This window comes from Amblyomma americanum, unplaced genomic scaffold (genome assembly GCF_052857255.1).
Source record: "Amblyomma americanum isolate KBUSLIRL-KWMA unplaced genomic scaffold, ASM5285725v1 scaffold_65, whole genome shotgun sequence".
In the NCBI taxonomy this organism is placed as follows: Eukaryota; Metazoa; Arthropoda; class Arachnida; order Ixodida; family Ixodidae; genus Amblyomma; species Amblyomma americanum.
In genome coordinates, this window is record NW_027526537.1 from 332207 (window position 1) to 357698 (window position 25492).

General features: G+C 45.3%; 1 protein-coding gene across 1 annotated transcript; it reads left to right on the plus strand.

Moving 5' to 3' along the window:
- Positions 1-1757: 1757 nt before the first annotated feature.
- LOC144112340 (uncharacterized) lies at positions 1758-25181 on the plus strand. Its single transcript, XM_077645199.1, has 4 exons — positions 1758-1832; positions 2065-2232; positions 2723-2794; positions 6805-25181. Exons 2-4 carry the CDS (start codon positions 2203-2205, stop codon positions 7051-7053), a joined length of 351 nt encoding a protein of 116 aa, XP_077501325.1. The 5' UTR covers positions 1758-1832; positions 2065-2202; the 3' UTR covers positions 7054-25181.
- The last annotated feature ends 311 nt before the right edge of the window (positions 25182-25492 follow it).

A 25492-nucleotide genomic window follows, 5' to 3' on the forward strand; every position in this document is an offset into this window, starting at 1 on the left:
AGTTAGCTTAACTACACACACGTGCACTGTGCATGAAACACACACACAAAAGAAAAAGAAAAAGGCGGCAAAACATACGAGTTCGCGAAAGTGTCCTGTGGGGGGGTAAAGGTGAATGGCAGGAGCATTTAATCAAGGGTTCTTGGTTCTTCAATTGCACCCCGCTCGACAAGTTGGTACGTCGAACTGGGAAGACAGGGGTGGGGGATGAATTATGAGCTTTGTGCAAGCAGACGGGCAGCAAAGCTTGAAAAAGATGCCGCTGGCGGCAAACGACCGAGGTTTGACGCGCCGGCACTCCTAAGGTCAGCACTGGCTCTGAAAGGGGCGATGGAGGTCAATAAACCCGGACTTTCATTAATGCCGTGAGCAATTGTTACAAATTTGTAAATAATTAAGTACGACTCCCGTTGCTCTCTTTGTTGTGGAACCCACCCTGTAGGACTGTGAACTTAATTGCATCAAATGGGTCGTTTTTCTCATTAATATATGTGTTCTGACAAAGGGATGATGGGTAGGAATAAGATATTTACTTATGCAAGAGTGACTAGCTATGCGCAAAAATTTCCGTGTTTCAATTTTCAAAACTGCGAACTTTGACCGCAGCGTCCCGGACAAATAATTCCAACTCCCGACCGCGTTTTTAAATTCATTCTAAACGGGGTACGTGTTTACTGGTACCTGCAGTGGTCGGCTGCGCAACTATATATATAAGCTATCGCGTGCAGCTGTCATATTATAAAAGAAAATCCGCACAAAACAAAAATTACGCAGCAACGGGCTGTGGCGAATGATTGCGCGCAATATTTTTTCGCGGGTTAGTGAAACGAACAGTTTTGTTTTAAATCACGAGAGTTGTATCAAAAGCCTTTATATGTCGTCATTAATTACGATAGGTACGACGACACAGTGAATAGGAGTTTATATAGACTGTCGTCCTTCAAAGACCCAATGCTTTTCTCCTCCAAAACGTCGTGTAGAACAAAACCAGACCGCCAAATTTTGACACGGTTGTACGAAATTTCTGCACTAGCGAAAGCTATGAGTGTAGTCTCCTGCATGTAGAGAATGTAGAATACAAGGAAAAATTATAATATGTATGCTCTAGGTCAGGTTCATAGTCCTACAGCACTCGATTGTAAATGCAGGCACTCGACGGAGCGCTGATAGACGGGCGTGGTCACCTGTAGGCGCATTTGCGTGGCTTTGCATGGATAGTACGTGTTTAACCTCTCAGGTCTGCAAAAGCTGTATCGGGTCCGCCAGGCAGTGGCGATTATAATAAATGCACAACGAAGCGCGCCGTTCGAGCGCACTAAAATAATACACCAGCAGTTCAAGGATATCATATATAATAAAAATATAGAAACGCGCATGCAGTGTGTGAAAGCGCGGCGCATCAGGTGCGCTTTTTGAACCCGCGCGCGCTGTCAAAAACGTGGGGAATTCCGAGAAAAACCTAGGGAAAATATGTCTCTTCCCAACCGGACACGACGTCATTAAAAGTCACGTGGCCATGACGTCACGTGACGTTTTAAACGTGACGTCACATTTTGTTTGACCAATCAGCGTTTCCAGCCCACCTGCACCGAAACGCTTGTCTGCGGAATACACTAGGTACACCAGCCCTCTAGTGTCCCTAGCGCATTGAGCCTAGCGTTTTTAGCTGCTCAACTTATTGAACCTAGAGCTTGACAGTCCCTAGGCCACATTGGTTGCGTTATTTCAGTTTAGCAATGGCTATGCGGGACGTACTTGGCGTACTTGTCGGCGACAGCCAACTCAAGCGATTGTGCAGAAGTCGCCTACGTTTATGCCCATCGGTTAGACCTGTACGTTTAGCTTCGGGGGCTACGACGCTGTGCACCTCGCAAGCGCTGTGCGGCGCCTTAATCTCAAGCCAGCAGATTTTGTTATACTTTACGTAGGAGGGAATGACCTTGCGAGGCCTAATGCCAGTCCGCAAGCGATATGCGTTAACGTCAAGGTAGTACGTAATTGCTGAGAACTTCCAATTGCTGTCGATTTCAGTACGGAATTCTCATACATCTTTTCGTATCACAGGCCCTTGTCCTGCTTCTGCTGCGCGACGTGGCACCTGTTGTGCTTGTGGCAAAGGTGTTGCCGCGGTGTTTTGCCTCGACGGACGCCGAGGCAAGTCGGCGCTTGCTTAACCGCAATTTGACGGCTGCGCTGAAGCGGATGCCGTGTGTGGGCATCTTGAACCCAGACGTGAGTACCGATTCATGCTTCTCTTCACCGTGTGCGAGGCAAGTGCAGTCAGCAAGCCTGGCGGTCGCTGGAGCGGTTTGCCGAGGAACCGTAAAAGTTAAATATTGGCTCAGCTGTTCTATAACTGGTACAGTGCAGTCGACAGGACGCACAGCGTGCCAGTGCGCCTTCGGTCTAGCACCAGCATAATATTGACAACCGAGTACAGGTTCTAAACTTTCACTTTCTTAGTGGTACACGGTGGCGTTGTAGCGCTTTAAATAGGTGTGCTGACGACTGTAAGTACAAGATGCGACAAATATAGTGGTGCCTTGCAACAATATTTGTGCGTGGGGAAACAAACAGTCGTGTAGAAAAAGTTAACTCCTGCATGTGACCGTGAATTTGCGAACTGTTTTGATAGAAGTGAAGGCGAGCGGACACTGACACAGTCCCCTTGCTATTCTCAGAGCCTGAACTTTCCTGCGTCAATCGACCTTTGTTTTTTCAGAGAGCGTCCGCGAATGGAGGTGTGTACCCACAGATACTGATATGCAGCTATCCTTCCAAGTCCAATTTCCAGGTGGCTGGCATACTCTTGAAAGCATTCTAATTATTGCTTGCTACACTGGAGTGGTTGCAGTATACCAGACACACTTGCCAAACTCTTAAGCAGTAATTGCATGAACTAATGTTCTTTGGTGATGTGCCCGCGACACAATCGCCTGTCACTCGTCACCCTGTTCATTTGCCTCACGGCATTGAAGAAGTGTAATTATACTAACTCCCCGTTTTTAAGACTCAGCAGCATGAAGTATGACTACAGTACTAATGAAAAATCTTCTAGTAATATATTGTATTTCTAAGGGATGCTGTGAGTGTTGCAAAAATTTGGCAAGAAGTGAGTTTAGTCTCCCACAACCACAATAGTTAATAATAAATAGCCTAAATGACCTTCCTGGCTATATTATGCTCACCAAGTTTTCGCTTAACTATTTCACCGAACTATAGCTCAGATGAAGCGAGCATTCGCAGCTTCTTCGCTGAAACCATGCTAAAAAAAACTTCCTTCGCAAATGCTGCTGTGATTGGCTAGTCTTGTGAGCTGATTTCGGGCAGGCGCCACTTTCATGTCACTTTTCATACAGCATAAATCATGCCTACTAAAGCCTCAAATGGCATGAGTGGCAGTGTCTGGCAGATAGTGAGCAATGGTAAAGCAAAGGTAAATAAAGACTTAATGAATTTGGAAAAAAAGTCAGCAACACAGAGAGACAAATATTGACACAACTGTTATGCCATCAAGAGGGATGACAGTAATTTGAAATTAAGACAATGACAGATGAAATAAAGGGCAGGAAGCAATGCAGAGACAGACTGCAAAATTTTTTTCAGGGTCTATTTAGTATGCATGCGAAATACACTAGGTGGCAAACTATTGAATGAGGCAGGTACATAGTATTGACGTGTGCGCTTTCCATACCGGGTTGAGGAGCAAGTAACATGCCGCAGTTTGTAATGTACTGCACACAATCCAGTGTTTGGTCAGCTACCTTGGCCACCTTTTGGCAGCTCACAGATTCCAGCTAAGTATCATCGCATGGCAAAACGCAAGCTGTTGTGTGTCTGGTGTGTCCCGATCCAAAGCTAATTTCAGAATAATAATAATAATTGGTTTTTGGGGAAAGGAAATGGCGCAGTATCTGTCTCATATATCGGAGCACACCTTAACCGCCCAGCGCTGTAAGGGAAGGGATAAAGGAGGGAGTGAAAGAGGAAAGGAAGAAAGAGGTGCCGTAGTGGAGGGCTCCGGAATAATTTCGACCACCCGGGGATCTTTAACGTGCACTGCCATCGCACAGCACACCGGCGCCTTAGCGTTTTGCCTCCATAAAAACGCAGCCGCCGCGGTCGGGTTCGAACCCGGGAACTCCAGATCAGTAGCCGAGCGCCCTAACTCCTGAGCCACCGCGGCTGGTGGCTCAGAAAAAAAATTTCAGAAAAATAATGCTTTGCGTGTGCGTTGGCCAAGGTTTTGTAAGTTCTAACATCAGCGCACACTTGCAAGAAATGCGACATCTTTTTTTAAGGAGAAATACCATGATCAAAGGAATGAACAGAAGTGGGTGAGTGACCTTCTAGACCACCAAAATAATACCTGTCATTCACACCAAGAGCAAAGTCTGTGGCACTGAATGTGACAACTCGTGCAAACAGAGGAGAAAAGACATCCAAACATCATGGTGTGTGCTCCTGGGAAATTATACACGTTGTTAATGAAAGCTGCAAAGAGCGAGTTACAAAATATGCGGGGTTGCATGTGCTAGTGACATAGTTTTTTTCCCTTCGCAAAGTCAAGGTGGCAATGTCTGGTGCACTGGCAGACAGAGCAGACTGATCATGATGAGAGTGAATGTTTATGGTGCAAGGGCATCTGCGGCCAAAGAGCGCCATGGCTCAAGGTATTTTCGTTTGCTCAATGTGGAGTCAAAGACCCATTTCCCAAGCATTTCACCATGAATAAGCCGAGCACCAAGCAGGGGAAAGCTTGTACCCATTGTATCACCGGTGGGTACCCGACGACACTGGGGATCGAACCCTGTTCCTCCCGCATGCGAGGTGGATGCTCAGCCACTAGGCCGCCGCTGCGGTCCAGAACAGACTGTAGCTCGGACCAAAGGAAACAAAAATCTCTTAAGCAAGCAGCAAAGTGACATCCCAACCACATTGCTTATCAATTTGAAATTGGTTGCCTATACACTATTTACAGTGCCATGTCATGGAGGCTGCCATCTTTGATAACGTGGTCACGCTGCCATTGCATGCCTCCCGACCGCTGAGCTCCTGCCTCGTCCCAACGGCTGCTGCTTCTGGGGGTTTGGCTCAGATAGCCAGTGTTTCGGCTGATATGGTTGTAAAGGAGTGGGAAGGTGACACTAGCATAAGGCTAAAGGTTCAAAGAACATTTTAAAACCGCAGTTTGATCACTTCAGGCGTGAAAACGTGACTGGGCTGCATGTCGTGGAGATACACTCAGCTCTCAGCCTCTTCGAACCGACGAAGGCATCGCTTGAATGCTACACTGTTCAACACCGCAAGCTAGCAGGTCACTGCTCTTATGTTCTGAAGAGATATGCAAACATCTCGGCATATTAGACTCGCTACCCGGCATTGCTCAAAGACGAGACGCACTTCATGCATGGTACAATTTGGCAGCAGTCTGTGATTTCACGCAAACTTCTGTAAGAAGCACACTCTACAACAGATTATAGAAGAATTTCTTGTACTCAAAGAAAAATACAGTGGTTCACGGACTTTTATATGGATGGCTGGAAAACTTGTTTATGTTGGAAGCGCAGTGGTGAAAGTGTACTGAGTGCACTTTCGGCTCTTTAATTTAAAAATGTAATCTCTCCGCTTCTTAGCGACATCATACACAACATAAAATAGCCACAGCTCAAGGCAGGGAAATGCTCGTGGCAGGGAAATAAAAACGCACATATCCCCTTTAATGAAAATTGAAGCAAATAACAAACTTCACTTTGCTATGCCAGTTTTAGATGAATGGAAGTCTTGCACCTGCCTGAAAGGTCTTGAGGAAGTGGCTATCTGCCGTCATTCGTATAGGGCATGCACATCTCGCACATAACTTCCTACTGCGAAGCGAAGAGAAACCTGTTTGCAGAAAATGCGGAGATGAGCTTACAGCAAACCACATTTTATTTTCATGCACAAAACTTTAATGACTGGTAAAAAATATTTTACCCCATTTTATAAAGAACACATTCCTTTTCCTCCAGCCGTGATTTTAGGTACAGATACACTGGTCGATATGCCAGATGTTTTTAGCTTTTTAAGGGAAGCAAGCATGCTTCATAAACTCTAAATGTTGGCCCTATGCTTCGCTACATACACTGAAACTTCAGCCACTTTCGCAGTCCTGAGAAGATGGCGGAGGCCTTTATCTGAGTTACGAGAACCTCCAGAGCCTTGCCCAAGTTGTGGAGGTTACCCGATTTTTTCTGATTTAAAAGCCGGGTCCTGCCTTAAGGTCCCTTATTGCGTAGAAGGTGCGGTCTGTTGTAAGCCTTTCTTTTGCAGCAAGTAGTGTGTTAGACAGGCTGGGTGGCGTCATAATGAAAGACTCGCGTGGCATGCTAGCAGGATAAAAACTGGCCATGTAGGACTTGGTTGCACATTGTAGCTCCAGTGGGTTCATGCCTTGGCTCAGACTCATTCTCAAAAACATAAGAAGGAAACTATAGAAGCTGAGAAGCCTGCAGTAGGAGGCGATAAAGGTATCAATATAAGTCAGTGTCTTGCCAGAAAACACTCCTAGCGCAGGGGGACATCCGGGTCTGTTCTTATCCTTGTGTGTGTGCCTGGTTACCTGCCATAGATTAATTACGGCATTGTAATTTGGTTCTCATTGAGCACTGCATTTGCGTGGATGCATTCTTTCTGCCTTCTTTATGCATTGTTTACAGGAAAGCTGTGCCAGAAAGCCGAAATACTTATTGTAGCTCTATGCTGTTAGGACGTTATGCTTGCTCAAGCTGCCTTATTTATCAACGTATCTCATTTTGTTTTCAGCATCGCTTCCTGGATGCAATGAAGGCACCCAAGAGGCACCTTTTCGCCGCTGATGGCTATCACCTGTCAGCTGGCGAAGGTATCGAGGAGCTGGCGGAGGTCTTCGTCAGGGGCCTCGCAAAATTCTATGGAGCGGCTATCCTGGCACCGTTCTCAGATGCACCTGCCAGGTATATCATCCACCAGTGCCATCAGTGCGGATCCAAGGGCCACCGTCATGGGGACTGCTATGAGTACTGCAGGCCATAGGACCTGCACTACAGCCTGCAGTACTTACAGCAATGGGCAGTGCAGGGATTGCAAGGTTTTGATGAGTAACTTGGTGGCAGTGAGACCTGTTCCTGATGTGTTTCTGAGCTGCATCTGCTTTGTGGAGTCTGCAGCATCAAGTGGGTGCTCACTGACATTAGCCAGCACCGAGGCATTTTTCCATTTAGACTTCATTGAATTTGCCATTGGTGTGGCTTAAATTAATTGAAAGCTTTCCTCGTTGGCGTCACTTATATCCAATGTGTACCTTCGTGACAAACCCCTCGTGGCAAGCATTATTCACATCCATTAAACTGTTAGCCTACTTCATTATGCCAGGCATTGGTGAGCCAGAACTATATGAAAGGAAAAAATAGTTGGTAATGATATGAAGAATCTGTGAAACCACTAAGCTGTGTCCCTGTGAATGACAAACTGGCTTTTAAATGTGTAGTGCGGCCACATCTTTATCTAAAATAGCAGTGCCTCACAACCGTGTAATGCTGTGTGTTAGCACAAGGTGAATCTTTTCCTGCAGCCATAGCATGCGCAGAACATTGCAATACGCTTTCACAAATGTCGTTGCCACTATACCAGGTTCCGTATGTATTACAAATGCTTTTCAACACAATGTGCAATGGTTTGGTTTGCTGTGGGTTTGTCCCAAAGCGACTAAGGCTATGAGGGCTGCCGTCGTGAAGGTATCCGGAAAGTTCTACCCCCTGGGCTTCATTAACGTGCACTGACATCGCACAGCACACGAACCTCTAGAATTTCGCCTCCATCGAAATTCGACCGTTGCGACCGGGGTCGAACCCACGCCTTTCGAGTCGGCAGCCGAGCACCATAACTTCTAGGCAACCGCAATGGACTTCAGTGTGCAATGGTAGGAAAAGTTCACTTAGTAAAAGAATTGGCGCCAGATACGTGGATTCATATGGCTGGTTCAAAGAGGGTTCAATGCCATTGCTATATTAAATCCATCATTTCATCATAAACCATTTTGTTCTAGCAAGGCTTGACTGCATTTTTTGCTATCTGAAGGATGAAGCAGACATCCAGTTCCTCACCAGTGGTTGAATGATTGTCCGGACGAATTTTTTGATGCACTGACGCTGTGACTCAGCTTCATTGCTTTGCCTGCCTCCTGTGTGACTGGAGCACTTGTGCTTTCGCTTTTCTGCATCTTCTGATGTGACTGTAGGGGATGTGCTTCCACAAGCATGAACCACACACCGTGCTGGTTAGCGGGGAAAAGGCCCAAAGCTTTATTTCACATGACATATGTAGCCGAGAAAGCAGTGAGGCCACCTAGTGCAACACACACTACATCCCCCCTTGTTTAAGAAAGGAACAAACATGCACTCTATGCTCAGCACTACACAAGCACAAGTTCAGTCTTATAGGCCTCCCAATCAGTTGTCTAAATCTTGACACTCAAAAGGGTGAACTTGAAGGTTGTGACGGTGGTGAAGCCATGAAGTTGGGCAAAGAACTACTTGCATCCCTGCTGTATTAGTCTCACTCCTTGATGGCTTCCTCTCGGGTTCATTCCAGTAACACGTTTGGCAGGACCCTCGGACATTGGGACATTGAACAGTGGGATGAGGAATAACCTGTAGCGTTGAAGAACTTTATTCAGGTCCTCCACTACATACGGCTGGGGGATGTTGAACTGGTCCCAGAACCATCGCAGGGTTATCTGCTATGCACCCGAACTTGCCCACTCGTCTGAAGTGGGCACTGTACCTGAGGTGAATTCCTTTTCCTATTAGCTTGATCGCTCAGATTAAAAGACTTAGACAATGACCAGCCTGGTTCAAGCTGCTTGATGTCTTAGGAACTCTGGTGTGCATCTGCCTATGAGAAGTTGTGCTGTGCTTAGTTCACTGACGCCAGGAATTTTATGGTAGACAAGCAGTGCGAGGAAAACATTGTCCGCCTTGACGGTCCACGCCATCCTAGGAGTCCACCTCAGCTTTTGACTGTGGGAATCTTGGGCTGCTGGTGATATGCCTAAACCCTTAAAGGATGTGCAAAGGTAAAGACGACGTCGGATGAGGATTATGGACCATTGTCGCTGTGGGCTACCTCTGGGATTCCATGGCCGGCAAACGCTCTTGATGGCTGCGATAACTGCCTTGTGTTGTGGTAGAGTGCTGACTAGCGACTTCAGGGAAGATTGGAAGAGGTCAACTCCCACCTCCAGCTGGGGAAGGCTTGGAGTCTAAGGCATTGTTGGTTCTATGCTCTTGCCACAGTTAGTCTTGGTGTGCCTCTTGACTATAGGTCACCACACTGAATCTTGAGCAATGGCTTTGCATTGGTTAATACCTTGATGCTCGTCATGAATGAGATCCGTATGGAATGATGAAGGGTCATTGACATTGCAATGAGGGCTCCTTTGAGAAGTGGCCGTCGAAAACACTGAGGTTTCCATGATGTGTCCAGTACTTCTTAAATGTGAAGCAGTATCGTCTGCTAGTCCAACCTTTAGTGCAATACTCGAGCAGAAGGTTGCACGTTCGTCTTAGCGAGTGGAGGAGAAACCTACGAGTGTGCAGAGTCCTTTCATGAGCTCAACAAGATCAGCTTGCCTGGGCAGTGTGCCACCCGGTAGCGCACATCGGAGCATATCCACAGTGGCTAACAGCTTGCTGGGTACATATGGCACCTGGCACTGGAAGTGCATCAGCTTCAGACAGAACCGCTGAATCTGCGGAGGTAACAAGCAGACATCCATGCTCCCATTATTGCCAGTTGTAGCTGGTGGTCCATCTCAATGAAGAAATGTAGACCACAGACATACTCATCAATGCGAAGCACTGGCTAGCCTGCTGCCGAAGCCTCCGTCTCTGTCTGATTGTGCCAACGTTTTGCTGTTGTCAGTGATGGAAAAACTGGTTCACACTCACGGGAAGGCTGCTTCAGTTACTGGATGGCACCAAGACCGAAGGAGCTGCCTTCGGCTGATACTTTCGTCTTGATCCCAGTGTAGTACCGAGTACGAGCAGAGCAGTTTCTTAAGCTTGGCAAAGGCAGATTGTTGAGCGTGGTTTTTAGTCCACTGCAAAGGCATTGTTGGTTCTATGCTCTTGCCACAGTTAGTCTTGGTGTGCCTCTTGACTTTAGTCCAGCAGCAAAGCTCGGATCTGTGCTTTTGCTTTTGATATACGAGGTAGGAAGCATCCAGTGCAGTTCATCATCATCATCATCAGCCTTACTACACCCACTGCAGGGCAAAGGCCTCTCCCATGTCTCTCCAATTAACCCTATCCTTTGCCAGCTGCATCCACCCTTTGCCTGCAAACTTCTTAATCTCATCCGCCCATCTAACCTTCTGCCGCCCCCTGCTACGCTTACTTTCTCTTGGAACCCACTCCGTTACCCTTAAAGACCAGCGGTTATCTTGCCTTCGGATCACATGCCCTGCCCAAGCCCATTTCTTTCTCTTGATTTCGACTAGGATGTCATTAACCCGTGTTTGTTCCCTCACCCACTCTGCCCGCTTCCGATCTCTTAACGTTACACCTATCATTTTTCTTTCCATGGCTCGCTGCGTTGTCCTTAACTTAAGCTGAACTCTTTTCGTTAGCCTCCACGTTTCTGCCCCGTAGGTGAGTACCGGTAAGATTATGCTGTTGTACACTTTCCTCTTGAGGGAAATTGGTAAACTGCCACTCATGATCTGCGAGAATTTGCCATATGCGCTCCACCCCATTCTCATCCTTCTAGTTATCTCCCTCTCATGATCCGGATCAGCTGTCACTACCTGCCCTAAGTAGACGTATTCCGGCACAATTTCTAGGCTCTCGCTGCCAATTGTGAACTGTTGTTCCCTTGCTAGACTGTTGAACATTACCTTGGTTTTCTGCATGTTAATTTTTAGACCCATCGATCTGCTCTGCCTGTCTAACTCGTTGATCATGATTTCCAGTTCACCTCCTGAGTGACTCAGCAAGGCAATGTCATCAGCAAATCTCAGATTATTTAGGTATTCTCCATTTATTCTTATTCCCAACTGTTCCCAATTCAGGCCTCGAAATACCTCCTGCAAACATGCGGTGAACAGCATTGGCGATATCGTGTCTCCTTGCCTCACGCCCTTCCTTATTGGAATTTTATTGCTGACTTTATGGAGGACTATAGTAGCTGTGCAGTTGCTATATATATCTTCCAGTATTTTGACATAAGGCTCTTCTACCCCCTGATTACGCAATGCCTGTATGACTGCTGAGGTTTCCACTGAGTCGAATGCTTTCTCGTAATCAATGAAAGCTATATATAGAGGTTGGTTATATTCTGCGCATTTCTCTATCACCTGATTGATAGTGTGAATATGATCTATTGTGGAATATCCTTTACGAAAGCCTGCCTGATCATTTGGTTGATTAAAGTCTAACGTTGCCCTGACTCTATTAGCGATTACCTTAGTAAATACTTTGTAGGCAACGGATAGTAAGCTGATCGGCCTGTAATTTTTCAAGTCCTTGGCGTCTCCCTTCTTATGAATTAAGATAATGTTTGCATTCTTCCAAGCTTCTGGTACAGTCGAGGTCATAAGGCATTGCGTATACAGGGTGGCTAGTTTTTCTAGCACGATGTCCCCTCCATCCTTCAACAGATCTGCTGTTACCTGATCCTCCCCAGCTGCTTTTCCCCTTTTCATTGCTTCTAAGGCTTTCTTTACTTCATCTTTCGTTACTGGCGGGATGACGCATTGCTGTGCACTGCTGTCTTTCTCATTGGCGCTCTGATTACATTGGCTACTGTACAGCTCAGTGTAGAACTCTTCGGCTACGTTAACTATCTTATCCATATTGCTAATGACATTGCCCTGCTTGTCTCTTAATGCATACATCTGGTTTTTACCTATGCCTAGTTTCCTCTTCACTGTTTCTAGGCTACCTCCGTTCTTTATAGCATGCTCGATTCTCTCCATATTAAACTTCCTTATGTCGGCTACCTTGCGCTTATTTATTAACTTTGATAGCTCCGTTAGTTCTATTCTATCGGTAGTGTTAGATGCCTTCATGTTTTGGCGCTTCTTAATCAGATCTTTCGTCACCGGAGATAGCTTCCCGGTATCTTTTCGAACTGTCCTACCGCCTACTTCTACTGCGCACTGCGTAATTATTGATGTCAGGTTATCGTGCATTGAATGAACATCAAGATCATCTTCCTCAGTTAAAGCCGAGTATCTGTTTTGCAGCGCTATCCTAAACTCCTGTGCTTTCCCTCTTACGGCTAAATCGTTAATGGTCTTCTTCGCTAGCTTCTTCCGTTCCCTCTTCAAGTCTAACCAGTGCAGTTAACGAGGCCCAGAAGTCGACGAATGCCTGCGGCACCTTGAGACACTGGCATGACTTTCATTGTGGCGATGTTGTCTGGGTAATGAAAGCCTTCGTTTGTATGTCATCGCATGACACCTGGAGACCCTTCACACGCTCCTCTTCCACATAAAGCCTCAGTTCCTTTTCTTGAGCTTAATACCTCCCGGTTGCTGGCCCGCGAAAAGCACAACGCCGCCCATTACAAACAAACAGTCGGACCCGCTGTTTCCGCCAACCCCTAATCAACTTTTCATTTATGTCGAATTCACGCTGAGTGGAACTGTTCGAATTCTCTGCAAGAAAGAATCGCTTGTCGCTTGAAGTTGGCAGTGTATCTTTGTCGATGTGACATGTCGCTCAAGTGCACAACTGCGAATGCGGTGGCAAAACTTAGGCGCAGAGGGAAACAACAGACACAAAGACGGGCATTCCGAGTGACTGGTATACGAGCCCTGTACGAAGCCTGCAAAGTACACAACCTGAAAGCGGACGTCACCGCCACCTTTATGAATTAGTTAAACCAGTGATTCTTTTAATTGCACTAGTGCTTTTGCTGGATTTTAACTGTCGCAAATTTTCCATTTTTAATATTTGTGTTATGCGCGACTGCGGCTTCGACATGTCGGAGCGTTTGTTTTGATCACGACCTCTTCTATAAACTACAATACACTGGCTTTCGTACCTATTTAAACGCCAAAATAGACCGCTTTCTAAGCTGTCTACCACAATAAGACCACAAAAATAAGTGAAAGAGCGATGCTGGTCCACACTGCAATTCGCTGTTACTTTCGACTGAGAGGCCACACCTCCACAGCTCTATCGTTTGCTCGTCGGCATGGCCGTCTCGAATACAGTCGACAGCATTCAAAGTAGTTCCAAACGTCTTCTTTAGACTTGGCAACGCTTATTTTTTCTTCATTTTTTGTGTGTGTATTTAATGTGAACACAAGTATAGTCCCAGTGTAGCCGGCGCTGCTTGAACGGCAATAAGACTGCATTAGCGCGCTGCTTTTGCTCATTTTCATCACGAATATAGGTCAAGCTTCTTTGGTCACGAATATAGCTCGACAGCTAATTGTGGGTAACATTTCTGAAAAAAAGTCTACCTATATGAGAGTAGATACGGTACCTTTTTCACTCTGAACTATGCCTAGGAATTCTACTTAGTGATGTCCAAAACAATGATTGTTTTTGTTTAGCTTTACATTTTCTTTACACCCATGTTGCCCACATGATCCATAAGTTCAGCAACTTATGATCATGCTCTTCTTTCTTTCCCAAAAAAACCTGAATATCGTCAAATTGACGATTGGTTTTCGAATATTCTTGCCATTTCTTTTTGAAAGAATACTGGGGCAGATGTTATTTGAAACAGTAGTTAACAGTAGCAGCAATGAGCAGCAGGCACAATGAATTTAGTCAATTCGTGACAATTTTCGCAAAAGACAAATTTCATGAAGTCCAGCCCTGGCATCCAGCTTTGAGATAGCCTTGCCATCACCAAGATGGCCTAAAACCCGTCTAACTGTAGGTGAGACATTCCATTCCGTAAGAACTTCCTTGTTGAGCATCGCCAGATCCATATAGAGGCGGTATCTACCCAAAGCTTTTAGAGAACCACGTTTAGGCTACCACATCATGGTGCAAGTTTATCGATATTTTTCACAACTTATTTTTCAAGGATGTCAAGCTCTTCCTTCACCACATTACGAGAGGCTAGGATATGCTACAAGGTATGCTAATTGTGAAAGGCTTGGTATTTGGCTGGACTCTGATAGTGTATTCTGCACCGAAAGTCCCTAGGCCATCAGATTTCTTGCATTTGCAACTGAGAGGGATAGGCACCCTGACTTCCTTGAGGAGCGTGTTGAAGTGCATCTGCAAAATGAACAACTCCAATGCCTGTTATGCTGAGTAACCAAGAAGTGGTGACGTCGACGACAGCAGGACATAGATTCTCTGTTTCGAAGTGCAACCCTTCTATTTGAGAATAGTGAAAAATTCACCAGCAACCCTCAGCTGGCAGTTGTCTGGCCCGCTGAGAGTCCCCTTCAGCGTGCCCAGCAGCGACAGAAAGCCTGGAAAGGTGTCGGGAACTGCAGTCACTTCTGCACCTTGGTCCACTTCAAATTTTGGAGGAAGTCTGTTGACCTTCATGCGCACAAACTTCGTGTCAAGTCTTTTCCGCCTTGATGGGACAGACATTGCGTGCAAGTGTCTTGGAGATAAACGTTGCTTGGCGAGACGGACAGTTCTGCGGAGACGCTCTCATAAGGTCCTTTCTTTTTGGAAAACCTGCATACAGCATTGTGCACAGGGCAGAAGGCATGCACATGAGCTTTGGGTCCACAAAAGTTGCAAAGCTTCATCTGTTTTTTGACGTGTGTCTGTTGGAATGTATTTGTGATGCACGTGCCTGCGTGCACAGTCAGAGACCCATCTTGTGCCCTTTCCTTTCTTTCCTTCTGTGCGTCCTTGTGCAAGCAAGCATGCAAAAATGCTTTGTCAAGAGTCAGATCTGGCATGCGACACAGCTGTTCTGAAAGCTTGGCGTCGAGCAGGCCAACAACAAAGCCGTCAATTTCCAGCCTGTCCTCGACAGTTAAAGGCCCAAAGTTACAGGTTCTTTACCATCGAACGCAGGGCAAAGTAGAATGCGTCTACGCTCTCGGATCGTTGCCGTATGTGCTTATGAAAGCGAAAATTTCTGCAATAAGCTGTGAAGTGTTGCTTGACTTGTGTGTACTCACACATTCCGCCTCTGAGTGCCGAAGTGAATTGAGGACACGGTGCACTTAAACTCCCGCACACTAGAGATGCATACGAACCTTGACTTCATTCATTGCCAAAGACGCTGCCGTAGCAACATAAAATCTTCAAATTGTTCCACCCGTGATGACCAGGAAGCCAGCTGATCGAAGTTGGATCCTGGTGGTGGTGCTAGGCCTACCAAACCGGTGAACTGTTTGCACGCAGCAGCAGCGGTAGGCAGTGGCTGGTCGACGCACAGCTAACTTCTCATCCCCTGCTTTGCAGATCTGAATCTGATCAACAGCCTGAATCAAGCATCACGTGGAAGAACCCCCGCCGTGCCCAATAGCACATCAGTCTACCGGACAATCAGCGACTACGTCACCACACTGCCGCTATAAGAAGAGACACCCCGTCAAGCCTGGCATTATTGCACGCAGCAGCAGCGGTAGGCAGTGGCTGGTCGACGCACAGCTAACTTCTCATCCCCTGCTTTGCAGATCTGAATCTGATCAACAGCCTGAATCAAGCGTCACGTGGAAGAACCCCCGCCGTGCCCAATAGCACATCAGTCTACCAGACAATCAGCGACTACGTCACCACACTGCCGCTATAAGAAGAGACACCCCGTCAAGCCTGGCATTATTGCACGCAGCAGCAGCGGTAGGCAGTGGCTGGTCGACGCACAGCTAACTTCTCATCCCCTGCTTTGCAGGTTAGTATCGAAAAATTTCTTTTTGTGTGCTTGAGACATTTCATACTGCTGCTCCTGCTGCTGCTGTTTGTGCTTTTGCCTTACTATTTAAATGGAGAAAGATATTTGCTTAGCATGCCAGGAAGCAATCACGGATGACTCCCTTGTCCTGACTTGTTCGGAGTGTGGATTCTCCTATCATGCTGGAAATTGCTCGGGAGTGGGAAAGGCAGCGGTAAAATCCAAACCAGAGATTGACAAAACATGGTTGTGTCCTACTTGTAAAGCCTCTAAACTCCGGAGTCAGAGCTCCGGGAAAACGAAGCCTGAGCAAGGTGCTGATGTGGGAGCTAAGCTGACTATTATGAACAAACGGATTGCCTTGCTCCTACCACTTATTGACAAAATAGAGGACCTGTTGTCTGTGAAAGAAACTGTGAAAAACATTGAAAAAACAGTAGAGTTTTTGTCCTCTAAGTATGATACCCTACTTACACTGGTGACTACCCAGGGACAGGAAATCTCCGAGTTGAAAGAGAGAATGCAGAAAGTAGAAACGGAAACATCGATCGAAGAAGTTAAGAAACTGAGGAGGGAACTTAATGACCTTGACCAATACAGCCGCCGCCAAAACTTGGAGGTTCACGGTATTGAAAAAAGTGAGGGCGAAAACTTGCTCGTGAAACTAAATAACGTCGCACGCAAGCTCAACATCCCAGAGCTAACCGCGAAAGATGTAGAAGCAATACATAGGCTGCCTGCAAGGGAGGAAAACACTCCCGCAATCATGGTACGCTTTTCTTCGCGTACAACCAAGGAGCAGTGGACCGAGCAAAAGACACATCTGGTAACTAAGGTTCCCGGCGTTCGTTTCCTTGACAATCTAACTCCTCTGAACAAGAAATTGCTGTGGGTGACAAAATCGAAGGCACTCGAGCGTTCCTATAAGTTTGTCTGGCAAAAGAATGGCAGAATCCTTGTGCGCAAGAAAGAAGGCGACAGCGCTATCCAGATCAGAACTGAAGATGACCTGGCGAAAATGGTGTAGCAGAGCGCGTGCGCTCTGATTCTGTTTTTTCTTTTTCATGGCTGCTTACACCCCAAACTGCGGTTATCATAGCGCTATCACTTTCGCCAACATAGTCAAGGAAACACAAGCACTGAAAAAAACAGCATCGTTTTTTCACCTTAACGCGAGAAGCTTGCGAGACAAGTATCCTGACGTTTGTGCGTACCTGGCAACGTTAAATCATGAATTTACCGTACTTGCATTTTCGGAAACTTGGTTCAGTGATCAAAAGCATGCAGTAAAGCTTGATAACTATAATTATGAATCGCTTGGTCGATGTAACCGACGCGGTGGAGGCGTGGCGCTCTACATCAGTAAACGCCATATGTACAGTATCATCCAAGAGTACTCTGCTATTACGGACAACTATGAATCCCTTGCAGTCAAGTGTCAAGCGTTTGCTGTGACGGTTGTATACCGGCCACCTTCAGGATCCTTGGTTGCATTCTTAGATTTTTTCGAAGACCTTAGTGAGCATTTGTTATCCTTTAAGTGCCCAGTAGTCATTTTGGGAGATTTTAATATTAATTTGCTTTCCTCTGATTTGTGTTCCAGTAAGTTTCAGGATTTAATACACTCGACCGGTCTAATAAATGTTATTAGCATACCTACTCGTGTGACCGCAGATAGCCAGACATTAATTGATTTGTGTTTGACAAGTTGTCATGACAATGGTGTGCGCTCTGGAGTTCTGACAACAGGCATCAGTGACCACATGCCAATATTTTGCTTCCTGCCGGTAACATCACAACCTCAGTCACACCAAAAAGCTCCGCCTCGTAGACATGTCAGTACAGCTGGAATAACACGTTTTCGTGATCTTTTAAGCAGTTTAACTTGGGAAAATGTTTTAAATGTTGCACATCCTAATGATGCATACAACTGCTTTCTAACTGCGGTAACTCAACAATATTATGATGCTTTCCCTGCAAGAATTCTGAAAAAACCTAAGCGTGCAAGAAAGCCTTGGATCACAAACGATTTATTAAACAAGATAAATGCCCGAAATGACTTGTTCAACACGTTTATTAAGACTAAAGATATAAATAAACTGTCAGAATATAAAAAACTGCGAAATAAGCTAAGTGGTGAACTAAAGAAAGCTCGCACAGCGTATTACATGAACAAGTTTACGGCAGTGTACAACTGCCCTCAAAAGGCATGGACCTTGTTTAATTCAATTCTTTCGCAGAGAAGTGACACTATACCCCATGAGTTAGTCGTAGATGGCACAAGCCACGCCGGTGAGTCACTAGCAAACCTATTTAACAATCATTTTCTTACGGCTGGTGCATCTCGCAGCAGCTCGGTCAGTTCATACCTAAATCTAAGTAATACTGAAATAGATTCAATTTTTTTGACGCCAACCACACCAGATGAAATTGAAGGAGTGATAAAAAATATGAAAGATTCTTCTGCTTGTGGTTATGATGACATTGCTGTCCGACCAGTGAAAGCGGTATCTGATATTCTTTGCGTCCCCCTCTCCCATATTTGCAACAACATAATGCGGCATGGTATATTCCCAGACAGTATGAAAATTGCCCGCGTCTGTGCAATACATAAGGGTGGACCTAAGGATGTTCTCGCGAACTACAGACCTATATCTGTATTACCTTTTTTTTCAAAGATACCTGAGTATGTTATAAATAATAGACTTTACAAATTCTTATCAAAGAAAGACATAATAGTAAAACAACAGTATGGTTTTCAGAAAGGAAAAACAGTTCAATCTGCCTTGCTGAACATCAAAGAAAAAATAACTAATATTGAGAATAAGATGTATACCGTAGGCATATTTTTAGATTTTAGGAAAGCTTTTGACTCGATTAAACATGATATATTATATAATAAACTTAGTAACTATGGCATTCGTGGAATCACGCTCGACTTAATTAAAAGTTACTTACATAACCGTTACCAGTTTGTAAAAATCAATAGCTTCACATCAACGTCTAAACTGATACAGTATGGTGTCCCGCAGGGATCTATCTTAGGTCCCCTTTTATTTCTTCTCTATATTAATGACATTGTATGTATTCCTCGAACTCCTGATATTATCTTATACGCTGATGACGCAAATATCTTTTTTCAAGGAACCGACTTAACCAGCATATTAACAGAAGCAAATGCATGGCTTGAACAATTGTCTATCTGGTTATATCATAATCAGCTAGTCCTGAACACAGAAAAAACAAACTACATGATATTTCGACCCAAAAATAAGGCAGCAGATTGTTATCTAAAGCTAGAATTTCAGAAAAAAGTGATAACGCAAGTAAGCAAACAGAAATTTCTAGGCGTGATCTTTCACGAAAACCTTAACTGGACACCACACATCGATAGCATCTGCACCAATATATCGAAAACCTTAGGTATCCTAAACAAATTCAGGTACATTTTACCCACGTGGTTCAAGCGACAGTTGTACTATGCAATGATCTACTCACGACTACACTGCTGCGTACTGGTATGGGGCACGACTTCAAAGGGCAATCTTGAACGGCTTCATATCATGCAGAAGAAAGCGATTCGATTTATTGAAAACTTATCAGCACGTGAACATACTCAAGGTTTTTTCTATGAAAACAAGATTCTTACATTTACTAACGTATTTCGCCAAGTACTAGCACTCAGAATATACAACGAAATTAAACGTGATCAACCAGGCTTTTTCGCAACATATGAACGTGCTCACTGTGGCTACGAGTTGAGAAATGTATTGTTTACTTCAAACCTGATCAGAACATCCTACGGGAAGCAGTCGGTTGACTTTCAAATCCCTGCACTTTTAAACATGTTTCAGGAAATTGTTCAAATAGTCTGTAACTCCAACTCAGTAAATAGTTTTAAGAGACAAGTTAAAACTTTTTTACTAGATAAAGCATAACTGCGCTGTTTTGATGTATGCTGTTTAAATTTGTTTGATTTTTTCTTAAGTGTTTTTTTTATGTACGGTATTCCATTGTATCTTGAGTATTGCCTTTGCATTGTATTCTACCTGCTTAATGATTGATGTTTCTAATAATGGCGTCTTGTACCGAATCTTTCTGATTGTTTTGTAACTGCACAGTTTTGCTGCCTCCTTATTCTTTCTTGTTGTTGGCGCGACCGGCCACTCGTCTGTCCTGATGCAATATTCCGGAGACGAGGCCTCGTCAGGCGTGCATTAAACGCCTTTTGCCTCGTCTACCTTGGCAGTGCTTTATACCAATGTGTGTTATTCGGTCTTGTATTGTAACCAGTTCTGTCAAAATAAAAAGAAAAAGAAAAGAAAGACATGTCAGACCGACAGTGGAGTATAACGATGAAGCGTGAGCCTTCATACGAAGAAGATGGTCTTGAATTAATGTAGCTTGAAGGAACTTGATCCTGGATTCCAAGCAATTGTGACGCCATGTGGAAATGGCAGTGTTACAGAATTCAGTCGGCCGCTAAACCTAGCCTTGATCTAGGCTAGCAGATGGAGCCACAGGAACCGAGACGCTCTCAACGCCAGAACGCAAAAAGCATTTATTTCAGCCAGCGTGAGTAAAAAGATTTTGCTTGGTGCACACGCAACTGGTGGAGATGAATTAAATGGGCTCCATACTTTGAGCAGGCACAACATTTACAATGTAAAGTGCAATTTTCATATTGGATATGAAGAGCAGAAAGACCCAGATGAGTTTGTCAGCATGAGGATGTGGATTGATGAGTTTCAAGAAACCTCAGCTTTGCTGTATGCTTATAAAGAGCTTGTTACAGAACAAAGCATAGGGAAGTTTAAAACAGCTCTTATGAATACCACACGGAGGGAATTCCTGCTCGATAATGGTAAGAAAAGTGTGTGCACAGGATCTACTCATGGCAACTAATTCTCATTGCTGCAACTAACAACATTGCTGGTAATTAGCGACGACTGGTCAGGTATTCCACGTGCCTACCTGCTCTCAAAAAGTACTACGGAGGAAACTATGGTTGCTTTTTTCAGGCACTCAAAGACAGACCTGGTGAGGCACTTTGCACTGAGCTCTTCATGTCAGATGATGCACCAGCATATTACAATGCTTGGGCAAGGGTAATGGGGAGCCCCCAGAAACGCTTGCTCTGTACTTCGCATGTGAAGCGTAATTGGAACTTGCATGTCAGTAAAGTGACCAAAATGACCTTCGTGCAAAAGGCCAAAAATTTCTTTCCTGCACGTGAGTGGGACAACAACACAGGCTGCGTAGAGTAGCAGATCGTCCTCTACTGTGGGCTGTTGACGACGCTCGTAGAAGGATCTCACTTCAAGGGGTAAATCTCGTCGAGAAGGCCTTTCTTTTGTGCAGAGTTCTCGGAGATACAAGCACACACAATCTGATTTTTGGGATTCTTTCAGCCACTCAAGGCAGTGCTGCTTGATGGGAATGGTTGTCCTCACCTTCCTTGTGACGACGCTGACAAATGTTAGCACCTGCAAGTCTTTGATGGCGGGCTTGCCAAGTCAATGAGTGCGGACATCTTGCAAGCATTTCTATTAATCAGGTGTGGCCGCTGCGGCAGAATATGACGCTTTTTATTGTGACAAAAACTCTGAATACAGACCCTGGTATTCTGTCTATAGAAGCCACCTTGGATTTCTCCTCAATGTCCCTTTAAGAATTAGTAAACTATATGTATAGATTGACCTATTAAAAAGGCTTGTTTTTGTGTGATCGCATGCACTACAGCTAATAATAACATCTGTCATCATAACATCAAGTGTTCCTCAGTGGCCTGTATTAGGACCTCTCTTCGTAATCTATATTAATTATTGTGATGTCATAACATCATCTTAGTATGTTGCAACCATTGGCAAACAGCCTGAGACCTGTGCACCCCATCCCCCAACATTAATAACATTTCTGCTTGGTGCAACACTTGGCTTATGAAGCTTATTGTATTCATATGTAAAGCACTTCGTGACATGAATGCCTCACGAAGCTAATATACATTTATCGTTTTTAAAGGGCTCTACAAGAGTGCTCTCAATAAAGGTGCAGTATGCCTTGGATGTTAAAGGTCGACACAATGAACAGCCTGCAGTAAAAGTTTCGAAGTCCATGCTCCACTGCATGGGGCCGCATGCAAGAACAGTTCTTGCGTTGACATTGCAGGCTGAAGTAGACTTATGGCCGCATCAGTTGTCGAGAAGGCATTCACCGACCACTTCGTACATCCACTCAAACTATATGAATCTGCCTCTTTCCACCGCCGGATGGAGCAGCTGGGCGAGACCGTTTTTTTTTCAGTGCTGTCCATACAGTGGTTAAGCACTAAGAGTACGGACCATCTGCTACTGAAGATAGGCTTGTTCCGAGATTGCTTCATCATCTGTTTGCTTGACTACAATCTTTCAGACCAGCTCTGTTGGCGCCCGAAGTTGTGCGAGGCATTTGTACAGGGCGCTGCTCTGTCCCATTATTTTTGAAATTGGCTTGGTGTGTGATTTGAGAGGGAAAACAATGAGGTCGTTTTTAATTGCAGATACCTGTAGAGCTACACAGCTTATATCCTCTTTAGAGGCCAGTCTTGCAAGTGCAAGTGTCATGACGAAATATGCAAAAAGGAGTCGCGAATCACTGAGGCTGACAACCATGCATGAAGGTTACGTTTTTTAAAAAATATCGAAGTTTTGTTCTGAAAAACTGCTAATGCACCTTTATCATACAGGGAAGGTGGTGAACAAGACATCCTGAATGTTGTAAGCCAAAGAAAGCCTGTAATTGGTTGCACAACAGGTGGCCAGCTGAGTTTCGGTACGTTTTGAGGTCCCTCGTGGCTATGCGCTTTGTGTGCCCACGTGGTTTCGTTTCACATTCCTCAGTTTACAAGGGTGGGGCAGCAGCGGACCTCCAAGTGCCTCTCTAAGTGCTCCTTGGACGAAGTTCATGCACCATCAGGCACCTGCGACATGGAACACAGCTGCGGCTAGCTGATGTTGCAAACACTTCGATGTTTGCAAACACACCGCTCAGCACGTCTGCTTCGTCACCGTACAGAGATGCTGGATTGCATAACCAGCCGTACGAAGACCATTATAGCATGTGCCAGTTTTTACACATTTGTCATGGTAGTCGTGGCTACCGACTCCTATGCTTGGAAAGCTCGGAAAGCCACTGCTAAGCCACTTGGGATGGGACTGCCCGTTCGATGACTCCCATCGTTTTGTTGCTATTTAATGTTTTATTGAAGGCCACGTAGCTTTCTCTTGTGGACACTTATCACATAGATTTTAGGGCATACCATGCAACTCTGTCTTTCGACTGTACGGCTCCAACGGACGCAACGTCTCACTCTGGTAGCCATTGTTTTACTAGGGCTGTTAGATGTGGGGCTCCGACCCCATAGCAGGCCACTGGTGTTGGGGGATTGCGCTTTGATCCCACCACTGCCACCAGTTGTTAGGTGCGGGTCCCTGGCTCGCCTGTGCTCTCTCTAGCCAAGGTCGGTGTCCGCGGGTTCTGGATCGGGAGACTGCTGTTGTGGGAGTGACGAAGAGATGAGAGGGTCTTCGAGGTGAAGAACAGACTGAAAGGGTTTATTTACATTTTTACATAGTTCGAAAGAGTGAATCGGGAGCTGGCTGACCACACGCCAGATCGCTCCTTAAATAGGGTCCGCTGTCCCCAGGTCCCTAGTTGGGGAATTTAGTTCTTTAAAAATGCGTCCAATCACTGTGACGTAGGACACGTGTCCAGTCTTTAGGGTCCGCCTTCCAGGACGCCCCCAACAACACACTCTTGCCACCACTGGCAGATTATGGTCCGCGCTGTCCAGGCAACAGTGATGAATAGCCCGAAGGGGGTCCCATGGCAGCGTCGAAGGTCAGTCACCTGCACTTCACAGCGGTAGCATGGGGACTAAAGGTTGCCACTGCAGTTTGCAGAAGCTTCCACGTGTAGCGTGGGAACAAAAGGTTGCCACTGCAGTTTGCAGAAGGTTCCAAGTATAAGGAAAAGCACTTAGTCTAAGACGAGGTTGTTTTCGAAGCACGAGGATTCCGGCGTTGTTGGCTTAGTCAAACACGACCGCATTTGCCACGGCTCATTTGCAGCCCTGCGCCGCTCGCCGGTTCCCCCGCCGTCCCCTCCGGGAGAAAGACTTTATGTCCCGGGTAGGTCCGGCGTTGACAACAAACGACAGGTTCACCAAAGCCATTCTCAGGCAGCGGACGGCCGTTTCGCCCCGTAAACAGCAGGGGGGGGGGGGAGGACCCTTGTAGACGCCACCACCTGCACTCGTGGCGCTGCAACCACGTCGACGGCCCTTTGAAGCCTCTGTCGATTGATGCTTCTCAGTGGCTTGAATATTCTTGGCATGTTGGCGTCTCCAAACGTAACAGGGCATAGCATGCAGAAAAAGTGTCCCCAAAAGGGACGAACTGCAGTACTCCCTTCCTTGCTTGTGTAAAAAAATGGGTGTGTTAAGATGTTCCATGACTTGTGTAAGCTTAGTAAAACCTGAACAGTTCGACATCCTTTAAAAAAATTTTTAGCAGTGAACTGAAATGCATGCCTGGTGCTACTAATGTGAAATGGTTTAGAACTTGTGTGTATAGAAATGAGACTCTTACTTGGTATGAATTGTTGACCTCGTATTGCTTTTCTGTCATATATGTGCACATTTTTATGTTATGATTTCTGCTCCCAGTCACGTTGTGTGATGTGCCAAAATTGACAGGAGCAGTACTTCTGTTTTTGCTTGTTTTCAAAGGGTGCAAGATGTTGGAGGTGTTACACAAATAAATCAAGCAAATGTTCTGGGCCTTTGTCAGCATAGTCAAACTTTAAATGGTTTTACATGCTTTGAAATAGTTATACTTGGAGGTAAACTGGAATGTGTCTTGTGAGGACAGTGTGTGAATTTTAGCACTTGTATTGTATTTATGGAAGTGAAATTTCTTGTGGCATGAATTGCCGACTATGTTGGTGCCCCTTCATGAAGATGCTCATTTTTGTACTATGGTTTGTGTTTGCAGTCACTTTGTTTTATGACAAGAGTTAAAAATTCAATAATTTGAGTTTTTCCTATTCGGCTAGATTTTTTCGGAATGAATTGCTAATTCACTGTACCTCCTCATATTTTTCTCCAGCTCCTCAAAGGAAGAAGGGTGGTGCAATGTGCGATTGTAGGTTTGCAGTTTACTGTGAATTTGATGTATTTATCATATTATATGAGGTGTCGGGTTCGAATGCCTAGATCTGTAGGGTGACTATGACGAACTGAGATCATGATAAGGAGTATGGTTACAGTGGCAAATACAGGCGTGAAGCAACAGAGGTTGCCGCTTCATTGGTTTGGTTAAGTAATGAGGGATGAAGGGTACACTGGAAACAGGGTGTCAAAGATGAACAATAAAAAAAACGATAAGCATGGGTATGACCAAACATTTATAGATAGCTGGTGGAAGTAGACCTTTTGGAGAGGTAGTCAATGGATGCTTTTGAGGACAGAATAGTACGAACTGCACCTCAACCATGAAATTTTAGCTGCTAGTCGGCCATGGAGTCTTGGCTGTTCCTTATACCTCATTGAAGCCAGTATTGCACAACGTTTACTGCCTTGTGTTAGTGTGTGTGCCTGTGT